The sequence below is a fragment of the Pleurodeles waltl genome, chromosome 10 (assembly GCF_031143425.1).
Source record: "Pleurodeles waltl isolate 20211129_DDA chromosome 10, aPleWal1.hap1.20221129, whole genome shotgun sequence".
NCBI classification, from domain to species: Eukaryota; Metazoa; Chordata; class Amphibia; order Caudata; family Salamandridae; genus Pleurodeles; species Pleurodeles waltl.
Window position 1 is genome coordinate 401,214,471 of NC_090449.1, and position 14,847 is coordinate 401,229,317.

Here is a 14,847-nt window from a genome sequence, read left to right on the forward strand (position 1 = left end):
GCCCAGCAGGGCACTCCAGCTTAGTGGAGTTGCCCGCCCCCTCCGGCCACGGCCCCCACTTTTGGCGGCAAGGCTGGAGGGAACAAAGAAAGCAACAAGGAGGAGTCACTGGCCAGTCAGGACAGCCCCTAAGGTGTCCTGAGCTGAAGTGACTCTAACTTTTAGAAATCCTCCATCTTGCAGATGGAGGATTCCCCCAATAGGGTTAGGATTGTGACCCCCTCCCCTTGGGAGGAGGCACAAAGAGGGTGTACCCACCCTCAGGGCTAGTAGCCATTGGCTACTAACCCCCCAGACCTAAACACGCCCTTAAATTTAGTATTTAAGGGCTACCCTGAACCCTAGAAAATTAGATTCCTGCAACTACAAGAAGAAGGACTGCCTAGCTGAAAACCCCTGCAGAGGAAGACCAGAAGACGACAACTGCCTTGGCCCCAGAAATTCACCGGCCTGTCTCCTGCCTTCCAAAGATCCTGCTCCAGCGACGCCTTCCAAAGGGACCAGCGACCTCGACATCCTCTGAGGACTGCCCCTGCTTCGAAAAGACAAGAAACTCCCGAGGACAGCGGACCTGCTCCAAGAAAAGCTGCAACTTTGTTTCCAGCAGCTTTAAAGAACCCTGCAAGCTCCCCGCAAGAAGCGTGAGACTTGCAACACTGCACCCGGCGACCCCGACTCGGCTGGTGGCGATCCAACACCTCAGGAGGGACCCCAGGACTACTCTAAGACTGTGAGTACCAAAACCTGTCCCCCCTGAGCCCCCACAGCGCCGCCTGCAGAGGGAATCCCGAGGCTTCCCCTGACCGCGACTCTTTGAATCCTAAGTCCCGACACCTGGGAGAGACCCTGCACCCGCAGCCCCCAGGACCTGAAGGACCGGACTTTCACTGGAGGAGTGACCCCCAGGAGTCCCTCTCCCTTGACCAAGTGGAGGTTTCCCCGAGGAATCCCCCCCTTGCCTGCCTGCAGCGCTGAAGAGATCCCTAGATCTCCCATTGACTTCCATTACAAACCCGACGCTTGTTCTACACTGCACCCGGCCGCCCCCGCGCTGCTGAGGGTGAAATTTCTGTGTGGGCTTGTGTCCCCCCCGGTGCCCTACAAAACCCCCCTGGTCTGCCCTCCGAAGACGCGGGTACTTACCTGCAAGCAGACCGGAACCGGGGCACCCCCTTCTCTCCATTCTAGCCTATGTGTTTTGGGCACCACTTTAAACTCTGCACCTGACCAGCCCTGAGCTGCTGGTGTGGTGACTTTGGGGTTGCTCTGAACCCCCAACGGTGGGCTACCTTGGACCAAGAACTAAGCCCTGTAAGTGTCTTACTTACCTGGTTAACCTAACAAATACTTACCTCCCCTAGGAACTGTGAAAATTGCACTAAGTGTCCACTTTTAAAACAGCTATTTGTGAATAACTTGAAAAGTATACATGCAATTTTGATGATTTGAAGTTCCTAAAGTACTTACCTGCAATACCTTTCGAATGAGATATTACATGTAGAATTTGAACCTGTGGTTCTTAAAATAAACTAAGAAAAGATATTTTTCTATATAAAAACCTATTGGCTGGATTTGTCTCTGAGTGTGTGTACCTCATTTATTGTCTATGTGTATGTACAACAAATGCTTAACACTACTCCTTGGATAAGCCTACTGCTCGACCACACTACCACAAAATAGAGCATTAGTATTATCTCTTTTTGCCACTATCTTACCTCTAAGGGGAACCCTTGGACTCTGTGCATGCTATTCCTTACTTTGAAATAGCACATACAGAGCCAACTTCCTACAAGATGTGTCTAGGTCTTGGTCTTCTACTGCAACATGGTACAGCAAAGCCTTCAGGGTAACCAGAAATAACCTACTCCATGCCGTGAAAAGTAGCAATAGAGTAGAACTCCAACCTGTCAGGAAAGCTTATAAATCTGCCCCTTTAATGCCAAAAGGGAATGGAGCTATTTTATTTTGAAGGACTTAATTATTGCTGCTAATTCCAGCAAGTAGTTATTTTGGGATATGATCACTTTCGGATCTGCCAAAGGGCCCAAAGAGCTTAAATGCTTTATTCAGCCACACAACTGGTTAGACTACTTTAGTAGCTTATATAAACTTCACAGTGACATGTCAGAGTATAAACTGGATCCCAAACTTTTGTATAAAATCGACTAATGTCCTATGTTGGTCATTTCCTTACAAGACACACAGCCATCATTGGGACCAAGGGTGGTAAGGACCTAGACCCGGATAAGTTCCCAGGTGATCTTTAATTCACAAATCCAGATGTTTAGGCATCATACATAAGACGGAAATCCAACTCCATTCTAGAGGTTTACCTGTTGATGAGATTATTCCGATTTTTAAAAAAGGTTCTTAAAAAGCCCATAGTAACTATAGGCCTGTCAGCCTTATAGATAGTCTGCAGAAGATTTTCTGCAGTGAAATCCTCAGCAAGCTCAAGGACTGGATTGTGGAACATTATAACTTATCCTACCAGGCAGGATTCAGATTTAGGACGATTACGCTTAATCATTTCTTTTTTGTTTGTAATATCTGTTGGAAGACCACATTTATAAACAAGACCACTTGTAAATGACCTTCATTGACTTACAATCTGTCTTTGATCTGATCCCAAGAAACAAGCTCTTGGCACCCCTGGACGAAATGGGACTTCAACCCTACCTAATGTCCACACTGATAAGGTTACATGGCAGTAATTACTCACAGGTAAGATGGGTCACTGGAGGACAAACTACTAACCCCATGACAATCTAAAGTGGAGTTAGGCTGATGTTTCTTGGCTCTAATGTTATTTTCCCTTTTCATTAACAACATGGTGAGCTGCATGGACAGGGATGGCTATGGCGTGCCGTAAATGGGAGCGTAGAGGATACCTGCCCTCCAGTCTGCGAATGACAGACATTTATTGTTCAAGATGCCCGGTGGTCTACAGCAACTCCTAAATGCCTTTGAGTCATTTTACAAAGGAAAGGGGATGGAAGTCAGTACTGACAAGACTAAATATATGGTTTTAGCATCTAAAAGGTCCCTAAAATGCGAATGCAGGTATGCCCAGATGAGACAGCTTTGATTGTTTGGGAATAAAGCTAAACAATAATGTGTTTTGGACCCTGCAGCTACAGAAAAGTCGAGCAATTTTGCAACTGTATAGCTCGAGCATGACATGACTGCACAAGCTCTCTGATTACCCCACTCGTCCCAGTGTTTCTAGATCTGGGTCATAACCCTATCGCACAAAAGGTACACAGTCAGCCAATTCTGTTCTGGCATCGTCCGTGGCCATTAAATGAGCTGGCCCTTTACCTAGTCGCTCTAAGAGGACTTCTTTGCTGTACCCGACCACATGAGGATTCAGTGACTGAACTATTTTGAATCCAAATTGACTAGTTTGGTAATGGGAAGGTTTGGGAACACCATGAAGAGATGGCCACTATTTCCAGGTCATTAAACAAAGAAAAGTACTGGAACTTTGGGATGGAGGAGAGTTTTTTCGGATCTGCAGCAGTGAAGGTATTGTGGACACTTTTCTTGATTTTAAAATGTTACCAACCTTAGAACACTTCATGGATTATGCTTAACCTCCCTTAGCTAAGATGCTGTATCTACAATTTATATATGGTACTCTGAACACCAAGAGCTTATGTAAAAACTGCAGACACCTAGCAGATATTTCTGACAAATGTCCCACTTGTATTAATGAGACCGTGGCCCATCTCATCTTTTGCAAGGAATGTGCCTACCGACCAAAAAAAGGTTAGTTGAGCTATGTAGGAGTATTGGCGGCACGGGACGTAATAAGGCACCAAGAGTTTTCAGATCTGACACTTGCACTTTAGTTGTATATTGTATGTCCAAATATTTGTTGTCTGTCTGGTTGTTCAGAGCGCAGCTCCTAATGGAAACATAGTACTGCTGTTTTTAAATTTCATGATATGATATTTTTAACATTTTGAAATCAATCATTGTTTATATTTGTTTTTTATGAACTGTCAATGAAGTTTAGTTTATGATAATTATTTGGCAAATACATTGTTTAGCTGTCAGGCCTATTACTAAGGTATTGTATATGTTGTATTGTGTTTTTTAGGAAATAATTTGATGATGATCACTTTTTACACACAGACTTATATAATGCTTCTTTAATCCTTTTCTGTGAGCACATTTTTATTCTTGCTGCCTTAGGTACTGGGTTAAAGTTGGTGCTTCAGCTTAACTGAAAAACCTGGAAGTATATTAACTAATGATAAGCGTTTAGATTTACTTGTTGAATGCTCTAACAATATGCCTCCATGTTTAATTGCAATAATTGAGTTTTGTTCGATTTTAAAAGGTGCCTAAGCACTTTGTTCTCTTTTGCCAGTCTCCAGAAACTCACTCTGTGGCCACATCCCCTTTGAAGCCTGTCCAGGAAGAACAGACACTGACTCCACCTGGAAAAATAATTACTGTGACATCCAGGAGTCCTTGCTGCACACGGAACAGCTCCAGTATCCGCAACAACAAATCCTTTTCTCCAACTTCTTCTAGTGCCTCAGGTGAGCACGTTTATCTCTGCTATGCAAGAGAGTTACAGTGGGTTGTTCATTCTCTGCTAAATGGTTCTTTCCTGCATTATATGTTTATCACTGGTATGATGTATGCCATGTAGTTTGATTTTTAGCTGTAAAACGTACAAATTTTCAGTCTTTGGGCACAGTCAGTCTTTCTAAGCCCTGATCCGGTGTTTGACATAAAGTTAATGTGCATTCAGAATTAAATGTGATTGCACATTTTCATCTTTTGTGTTGCACTCAAAAAACAAAAAGGGGTAGGGCTGTAATGAAAAAACACAGGCTTGAGTTCTATCCAGCATTAAACTACTGTCCAACACCTATCTTTATGTGGCTGGGAAAAGTCATAGAAAAGCAGTAGGTAATCAACAAAATAGCACAATTTTAAAAGGACAAGTTCTAACTAATCACAAATCGAGCTTCAGGGCAGATATCAGTATTGAAGCAGCCACTTTCGAAGTCCTGAATGATTATACATCCTGTACAAATGTAACACATACATCCTAAAGCTGCTTGACCTATTTGCAGCCTTCAACGCACCCCTTCACAGAAGATTGCTTCACACATGTGAACACCGCATGGGATTTTGCTTCAAAGTTCTAAGATGGTTGTGATTCTTCTTGATAAACAGTTCCCAAGTTGTTGATATCAGAGACCACACTTCCTTCTTTACTAACGAGTCCTGTGGAATCCCCTAAGGCTCGGTTTTTGCATCACCCCTGTTCAAATTATATGTTAAGCCGTTAAGCCTAATCCTCACTGGCCTAACACTGCTCCCATACACTGAGGACACCCACGTGTATTTAAAAGCCTCTACAGTGTAAGAACTTTCCACTCTTAGATGTTGCCTATCCCTTACGTCAAATCTCGATGAGAGGGAACTTCCTCCAACTCCAGTGGAAACTGAATTTCCTCTCAGCTGTACTTATTCAGTAACAGAGTTGGTCCTAATCTTCTGGAATCTCTGAAACTGAAAGACTTCTCATTGACCATTATTCAATCTGCCTTGTGTTTAGGCTTCACTTTAGACCATCCTACATTAATTCCTCATACCAACAATTTGCCCAAATCTGCCAGCTTGCACCTGCACACTTTGAAAAAATGTCATCTCATCTCCCTATATCCCCTCAAAACATGATCAAGTATCTAGTTGTCTCCAGAATAGGATTTGGAAATGGAATTGCAACCCAGGTACATCTGTGAGCAGATAAGATCACCCTTATAATGCACTGTCTTCCTTGACTACCCATCAAAGCCAGGAGTACCTTCAGAATCTCAGCCGCAGAGCCCTACTCAAAGACACTCCTCCCTACCTATTGTAGCTTCTTAATGTCCTAAGAAGCTGAAGTCGTCTTATAGTTCACAAAACCCATGTCCTTGACCCTCCCAAATTTAGAACATCAGCTGTATGGAAACAATCCTTTGAAGCAGCCACTGCAGCATGGAACTCTGTTCCTTCCAGCTTCAGACCATTTCACCCTCTCTGTCTTTGCCAGACAAAGCTCACTTCTTTTAGCAATTTGTAGACTAAGAACGCTGGAGCAACTTTTGAATTGGAAAACCGGCATGGTCTGGCTCTATTTTTAATATGGTATATGTTGTTCTAACCACCCCTAATATTTAATGTAATGCTAAACACATTAGCAATGTAACAAATTCTAATACCAACCAGAGCAGATGGGTTAAAAAAAATGGATAAATAATTCAGTTATTCTGTTAATCGAAGTTGGTCAAGCTCCTCCAGATTCCATAATGTAGTGAAGCCAGTTATTCTGTGTCCCCCCCTTGCTCAGCTAATTCACGAAAATTCTCTGAGCACAGGACTTTTCCTTTTCCTCTATTTTTGTGTTAGAATTGTACATTTTGAAAGATTTCATTTCTTTTACCTCCGCATCTTTTGAAGAATTCTAGCTTCAAAAAGCATTATTTTCTACAGTTGATTTACCTTTCGTGTGTACTGTTCTTGAACTTTTTGACAAATGATACAGTAGTTAAAAACAGTGAAAAAACATAATATGAATTGCATTGCCTACCTGAAACCACCCTTGAGCTGATATCCCAATAAAAGTCCATGCTGAAAGGCTGATTGAGAAATGGCATTGCCAGTATGTGAGATTCCATTATGCACTGCAGATCTCTACCAGAGACCTCAATTTATGTTGCAGGGCCCTAGTGGAGCAGAGTGATAAACAAGGTTTACCTTCCCTACCTTCATGTAGGCCACAGGCGCTTTTCACATTATGACAAAAGTTGTGAACAGTTTCATTATTGACATGCTATTGCTTAACGATGACAACTGAACAGGAGGAGTTAGATTCCAGCTGCCTTATAGGCAGAATCATTCCTAAGCAGAGCCAAGACCAGCTCCAGTATAACATAGACATCATCCTAAATAAAGATCCTGAGTCATTAAAAGCATTGTTTAGAGAAAGGTCTGTACTGTGACTGGAAAATTAGCTGCCTTAATGGAAGAGTCCTTGCAAAAACAGGAGGCTTCTTGGGCAGGTCTTAGAGATTCAACTCTTACAGGGCATCATCACAGTACCTGCCATGCCTGCTTGGAATTTTGCTGAGACAATTTTTCACCTACATATTCTGGATCACTCCTTTCTGGGAATGTTGTCTATGGCTGTCCATCGTACTGAATAGAAGTGCTCTCAGCTTAAAAAAAAATCCTTACATCAGTACCACAACTAGAACTTTTAAGCCAACTCTCCCCTTTGTATTCAAGTATTTTTTTAAAACTACTATAGAATCTCGTGGACTAATAAAAAGCTATCATTAATTTAAACAGATAAATAGATCCTTTCTGGTTCCTGGGTCAGCAAAACTCTGCCAGTAGAGATCAGTAATGAAATGTATGGGTCAATCTGCCACCTGATTCAACTAAAGCGGAAGACAGAGCCAAAAAACATCTCCTTCCCATCTTCACTGATTAGAGTGTTGTCAATTGATGCAATCATTAAAAAGTCTGTGCTGCCACTTCCATTAGAACAGCATATGATACTTCTTTTTTGGCAAGTATGACAAATCTCTTGGGGGTTCAGTCCTTATTGCACCTAGCATAAGACCTATCCAGAATGTGGAAATGGCAAATGAAGTATATTTAGTGTGAAATCAATTTATGTACAGCTAAAGAAGACTTATTTGTCCCCACATGGATGTCCTGTCTGATGTTTTGTGGCTCACACTCACAGGCCTCAAGTTACACACAAACACAATATTATCAGGCCTTCTGTCACTTAGTACTCACATGTATGAACGTGTCAGAGGGGAAGTAGTTGAATGCTGACACTTAGGGCAGGCAATATGGAGCAAAAGAAAATGGAAACGTTGACTTCTCAGTTGAGGGTGAATTTAAGAAAACCCACTGAAAAATAGATTCTAATCCCTGGTTGACGGCAGAAAAATCAGACACTGTGAGGTAAAGTACCATGGATAAATGTGTCAGAGGGAAGAAAGTGTACGAAACTAGCCATCAGCTACATCTGATAACTCTTCTGCAAATCCAGCAAAATGACCGAATCTCTCTTATCTACCTTCAAAAACTCATCTGTTAGTAAATATCAGCAGCCACTTTTCTGTGTATGCCTTTCAAAATTTCTAAAAGTCTGATAGCATAAGGTTAGCGTGGTACACAACTCATGTTAACTTCTGTTTGCCTTTGGTTTCTCGACTTGTAGAAACAATACAATAACGTGATGGTAGGTATGACTGTCCAGAATGCACTTTCTTTTCAATCACTTCTTACCTGAAACCAAGAATAGAAATTGTTAACTTATTGATTAAAGAAACCCAGTGAGTATAAGGAAATACATATCTAATGTGTATGCTGCAATTTGTATTGTATTGTAATCGTATGTTCGATGGCATGTGTAGCTGCAGATACACATGCTGTGCACATCCCGCCATCTGGTGTTGGGCTTGGAGTGTTACAAGTTGTTTTTCTTCGAAGAAGTCTTTTCGAGTCACGAGACCGAGGGACTCCTCCCATTTCGACTCCATTGGGCGTCGACTCCATCTTAGATTGTTTTTTTTCCGCCATCGGGTTCGGACGTGTTCCTTTTCGCTCCGTGTTTCGGGTCGGAAAGTTAGTTAGAATCTCGGAAAAATCGTCGGTATTGTTTGCGTTCGGTATCGGGTTAGTTACAACAGATCGACACCGAATTGAGAAGAGCTCCGGTGGCCCTTCGGGGTTTTTTCGATCCCCGTCGGGGCCTGGTCGGCCCAGCCACGTGTCTCTTCAAGGCTGATGGAACGGACCCCATTCCGCTTCTGTCCAAAATGCCATAACAAGTATCCATATACAGATCAACATCTGGTCTGTAACTTGTGTTTGTCACCAGAACACAAGGAGGATACTTGTGAGGCCTGTCGAGCGTTTCGGTCCAGGAAGACACTCCGGGACCGAAGAGCAAGAAGACTGCAAATGGCGCCGACAGGACAAGGGCGTTTCGAGGAGGAGGAAGAAACATTCTCCATTCAGGGTTCGGACTCGGAGGAGGTCGATCCCGAAGAAACGCCAAAAACCGTGAGTAAGATGTCGAAACAAAAAACTCACGAAAAGACTGCCAAAGCCCAGGGGACGCCACCGCCAACAGGCCATGGCTTAACCTGAAAAGTAGGTGACCGTCCATCGGCACCGAAAAAGGGCGAGCTGGTGTCAAAGTCATCCGACTCCGGTCGAGATACAGGCACGCAGCAATCTCGGGCCCGAGAGAGTGGCTCCGAAAAGATTCGGCACCGAGACATCGGCACCGAAATTGGTCGGCACCGAGAGGGCACGACGCCGAAAAGCAAAAAGATTTTGTCGGAGCCGAAAAAAACAGCAGAAAAGGTTTTGGTGCCGAAACATCCGGCCTCCGAACCGAAAATTAGTTCCTATTCAGAGGAACAAGGACTGTCCTCTCAAATGAAGACACACAGATTTGAAGAAGAATTACAGACAATAGAGCCAGATCACACGCAAAGGTGGCTCTTTATTCAGAAAGATACAGGGAAGATCAGCACTCTTCCTCCAATCAGAATGAAACGAAAACTTGCCTTCCAAGACAAGGAGACAAGGACAAGGACAAACAGCCACAAGCAAAAGTGGCTAAACAAGTAACACCACCACCATCCCCACATCACTCTCCACAACTATCACCGGTAGCCACTCCACCAATGATGCAATCCCCAACACATACGGGGATGAGTCAAGATGACCCTGACGCATGGGACCTTTACGACGCACCAGTTTCAGACAATAGTCCTCAATGCTATCCAGCAAGACCCTCGCCACCTGAGGATAGTACAGGCTACGTTCAAGTGGTATCAAGGGCAGCAGCATTTCACAATGTCAGCCTTCACTCAGAACCCATTGAAGATGACTTCCTTTTTAATACACTGTCATCTACGCACAGTCAATATCAAAGTCTGCCAATGTTGCCCGGAATGCTAAAACACTCCAAACAAGTGTTTGAAGAGCCTGTCAAAGGGAGAGCCATTACTCCAAGAGTAGATAAAAAATATAAACCGCTACCAACAGACCCAGTGTACATCACACAACAGCTATCACCAGACTCTGTTGTAGTTGGAGCAGCACGCAAAAGAGCCAACTCATACTTCAGGAGACGCACCACCTCCAGATAAAGAGAGTAGAAAATTTGGCGCGGCAGGCAAAAGGGTGGCGGCACAGGCAGCAAACCAGTGGCGTATTGCAAATTTGCAAGCTTTGCTAGCCAGATATGATAGGGCCCATTGGGACGAGATGCAACACCTTATTGAACACTTGCCAAAGGAGTTCCAAAAAAGAGCGCAGCAAGTGGTAGAAGAGGGACAAAATATCTCCAATAATCAAATTCGATCAGCAATGGATGCTGCAGACACAGCTGCTAGAACTGTCAACACAGCAGTAACAATAAGGAGGCATGCATGGCTGCGTACATCAGGATTTAAACCAGAGATACAGCAAGCTGTGCTAAATATGCCATTCAACGGACAGCAGTTGTTTGGGCCAGAGGTGGACACTGCAATTGAAAAACTTAAAAAAGACACTGACACGGCCAAAGCCATGGGCGCGCTCTACTCCCCGCAGAGCAGAGGCACATTTCGAAAAACACAATTTCGAGGGGGGTTTCGAGGGCAAACCACAGAAGCCACAACCTCACAAACAAAGCCCACTTACCAGAGCCAGTATCAGCGAGGAGGTTTTCGGGGACAATATAGAGGAGGACAGTTTCAAAGAAACAGAGGAAAGTTCCAAAGTCCCAAAACTCCTCAAAACAAACAGTGACTTCAAGGTCACAAATCCCCAACACATAACACCTGTGGGGGGGAGACTAACCAAGTTTTACACACATTGGGAGGAAATAACAACAGACACTTGGGTCTTAGCAATTATCCAGCATGGTTATTGCATAGAATTTCTCAAATTCCCTCCAAACGTCCCACCGAAAACACACAATATGTCAAAACAACATAGAGATCTTCTAGGACTAAAAGTTCAGGCATTGCTACAGAAAGAAGCAATAGAATTAGTACCAAAAGATCAATTAAACACAGGAGTTTACTCACTGTACTTCCTTATACCCAAAAAGGACAAGAGCCTGAGACCGATACTAGATCTCAGAACATTAAATACCTACATCAAATCAGACCATTTTCACATGGTTACTCTACAAGACGTAATCCCACTGCTCAAACAACAAGACTACATGACAACACTAGACCTAAAGGATGCATATTTCCATATACCAATACATCCTTCACACAGAAAGTACCTAAGGTTTGTATTCCAAGGGATACATTACCAATTCAAAGTGTTGCCATTCGGAATAACAACTGCGCCAAGAGTTTTTACAAAATGCCTGGCAGTAGTAGCTGCACATATCAGAAGGCAGCAAATACATGTGTTCCCATACCTAGACGATTGGTTAATCAAAACCAATACGCTAAAACAGTGTTCACAACACACAAAATATGTCATAGAAATCCTACACAAACTAGGTTTCTCAATCAACTACGCAAAGTCACACCTGCAGCCGTGCCAAACACAGCAATACTTGGGAGCAACAATCAACACAGCAAAAGGGATTGCTACTCCAAGTCCACAAAGAGTACAAACATTTCACAATGTAATACAGGCCTTGTATCCAAAACAAAAAGTACAAGTCAAAATAATACTAAAACTACTAGGCATGATGTCCTCATGCATAGCCATTGTCCCAAATGCAAGGTTACACATGCGGCCCTTACAACAGTGCCTAGCATCACAATGGTCACAAGCACAGGGTCAGCTTCTAGATCTGGTGTTGATAGACCGCCAAACATACATCTCGCTTCAATGGTGGAACAGTATAAATTTAAACCAAGGGCGGCCTTTCCAAGACCCAGTGCCACAATACGTGATAACAACAGATGCTTCCATGACAGGGTGGGGAGCACACCTCAATCAACACAGCATTCAAGGACAATGGAACATACAGCAAAAACAGTTACACATAAATCACCTAGAACTGTTAGCGGTATTTCTAGCGCTGAAAGCATTTCAACCTATGATAACCCACAAATACATTCTTGTCAAAACAGACAACATGACAACAATGTACTACCTAAACAAACAAGGAGGGACACACTCGACACAGTTGTGTCTCCTAACACAGAAAATATGGCATTGGGCGATTCACAACCACATTCGCCTAATAGCACAATTTATTCCATGAATTCAGAATCAGTTAGCAGACAATCTCTCACGAGATCACCAACAGATCCACGAATGGGAGATTCACCCCCAAATACTGAACACTTACTTCCAAATTTGGGGAACACCACAAATAGATCTATTTGCAACGAAGGAAAACTCAAAATGCCAAAACTTCGCATCCAGGTACCCACAACATCAGTCTCAGGGCAATGCGCTATGGATGAACTGGTCAGGGATATTTGCTTACGCTTTTCCCCTCTCCCACTCCTTCCATATCTAGTAAACAAGTTGAGTCAAAACAAACTCAAACTCATACTAATAGCACCAACATGGGCAAGGCAACCTTGGTACACAACACTACTAGACATGTCAGTAGTACCTCATGTCAAACTACCAAACAGACCAGATCTGTTAACACAACACAAACAACAGATCAGGCATCCAAATCCAGCATCGCTGAATCTAGCAATTTGGCTCCTGAAATCCTAGAATTCGGACACTTAAACCTCACACAAGAATGTATGAAGGTCCTAAAACAAGCTAGAAAGTCTACCACTAGACACTGCTATGCAAATAAATGGAAAAGATTTGTCTATTACTGCCATAATAATCAAATACAACCCTTACACGCATCTACAAAAGATATAGTAGGATACTTACTACATTTGCAAAAAGCAAAACTAGCTTTCTCTTCCATAAAAATACATCTGGCTGCAATTTCAGCTTACCTGCAAATTACGCACTCAACTTCATTATTTAGGATACCAGTCATAAAAGCGTTTATGGAAGGCCTAAAGAGAATTATACCACCAAGAACGCCACCAGTTCCTTCATGGAACCTCAACATTGTCTTAACACGACTCATGGGCCCACCTTTTGAGCCCATGCACTCTTGTGAAATGCAATACTTAACGTGGAAAGTTGCATTTTTAATTGCCATCACATCTCTAAGAAGAGTGAGTGAAATTCAAGCGTTTACCATTCAAGAACCATTTATTCAAATACACAAAAATGAAATTGTTCTACGAACAAATCCCAAATTTTTACCAAAAGTAATCTCACCTTTCCACTTGAATCAAACGGTAGAATTACCAGTGTTCTTCCCACAGCCAGATTCTGTAGCTGAAAGAGCACTACATACATTAGACATCAAAAGAGCACTAATGTACTACATTGACAGAACAAAACTAATTCGAAAGACAAAACAACTATTTATCGCCTTTCAAAAACCTCATACAGGAAATCCAATTTCAAAACAAGGCATTGCTAGATGGATAGTTAGGTGCATTCAAACCTGCTATCTTAAAGCTAAAAGAGAACTGCCTATTACACCAAAGGCACACTCAACCAGAAAGAAAGGTGCTACCATGGCCTTTCTAGGAAATATTCCAATGAACGAAATATGTAAGGCAGCAACATGTTCTACGCCTCATACATTTACCAAGCACTACTGTGTAGATGTGCTAACTGCACAACAAGCAACAGTAGGTCAAGCTGTACTAACAACATTATTTCAAACTACTTCAACTCCTACAGGCTGAACCACCGCTTTTGGGGAGATAACTGCTTACTAGTCTATGCACAGCATGTGTATCTGCAGCTACACATGTCATCGAACGGAAAATGTCACTTACCCAGTGTACATCTGTTCGTGGCATTAGTCGCTGCAGATTCACATGCGCCCACCCGCCTCCCTGGGAGCCTGTAGCCGTTTAGAAGTACATCTTAAACATTTGTACATTTGTAAATATATTACTTGAAACTTTATTATGTACATACGCATTCACTCCATTGCATGGGCACTATTACTAGCATACACAACTCCTACCTCACCCTCTGCGGGGAAAACAATCTAAGATGGCGTCGACGCCCATGCGCAATGGAGTTGAAATGGGAGGAGTCCCTCGGTCTCGTGACTCGAAAAGACTTCTTCGAAGAAAAACAACTTGTAACACTCCGAGCCCAACACCAGATGGCGGGATGTGCACAGCATGTGAATCTGCAGCGACTAATGCCACGAACAGATGTACACTGGGTAAGTGACATTTTCCTTATATAGCGCTTACTACCCCTGACGAGGCGTCGAAGTGCTTTTCGGTGAGTAGCACTCTACTCTGGAACTCAACAAGAATTAGTGATGGATTAGTATCGGGAAATAATGAGTACAGTTTTAGTATTATGAGTTAATTTGAGCCGCGGATATGAGGGTTTGTTAGTTAGATTGACTGGAGTAATGGAGGGGTGGAGGAGGAAAGAAATCCAGAAGTGTAAATTGGGAGTATATCCTTCGTTTACTCAACCCAAAGGCTTGGGATGAGTAAAGGGGGATGGAGGAGGGAAGAGTATGTGGAAGGGTTAGGGAGAGCATAGTAGCAGGGTGAGATAAATGCGGGAGAATTTATTAGGGTTGTGTGAGGTCACGGTAGTAGAGTGAGGTTTGGTGAGTTAGATGTGGAAGCGGAGGGAAGAGCTTAGGCAGAGTTATTTAGGAGATGAAAGGATTTGGGATGAGTCAGAGTGAGAATGGAGGATAGTTTGATGGAGAGATGACATATTATGATGGGTAGATAAGTGTGATAAGATGAGAGAGGGAAG

General features: G+C 43.0%; 1 protein-coding gene across 2 annotated transcripts in view; it reads left to right on the top strand.

The window, feature by feature from the left end:
- Nucleotides 1–14,847, top strand: part of CRAMP1 (cramped chromatin regulator homolog 1) — a 982,369-nt gene that overhangs the window by 449,942 nt on the left and 517,580 nt on the right. For both annotated transcript variants that reach the window (XM_069210635.1, XM_069210634.1), the window contains exon 11: nucleotides 4,379–4,553. In XM_069210635.1, the coding sequence (XP_069066736.1) occupies nucleotides 4,379–4,553 (175 nt within the window). The remainder of the gene's footprint in view (nucleotides 1–4,378; nucleotides 4,554–14,847) is intronic.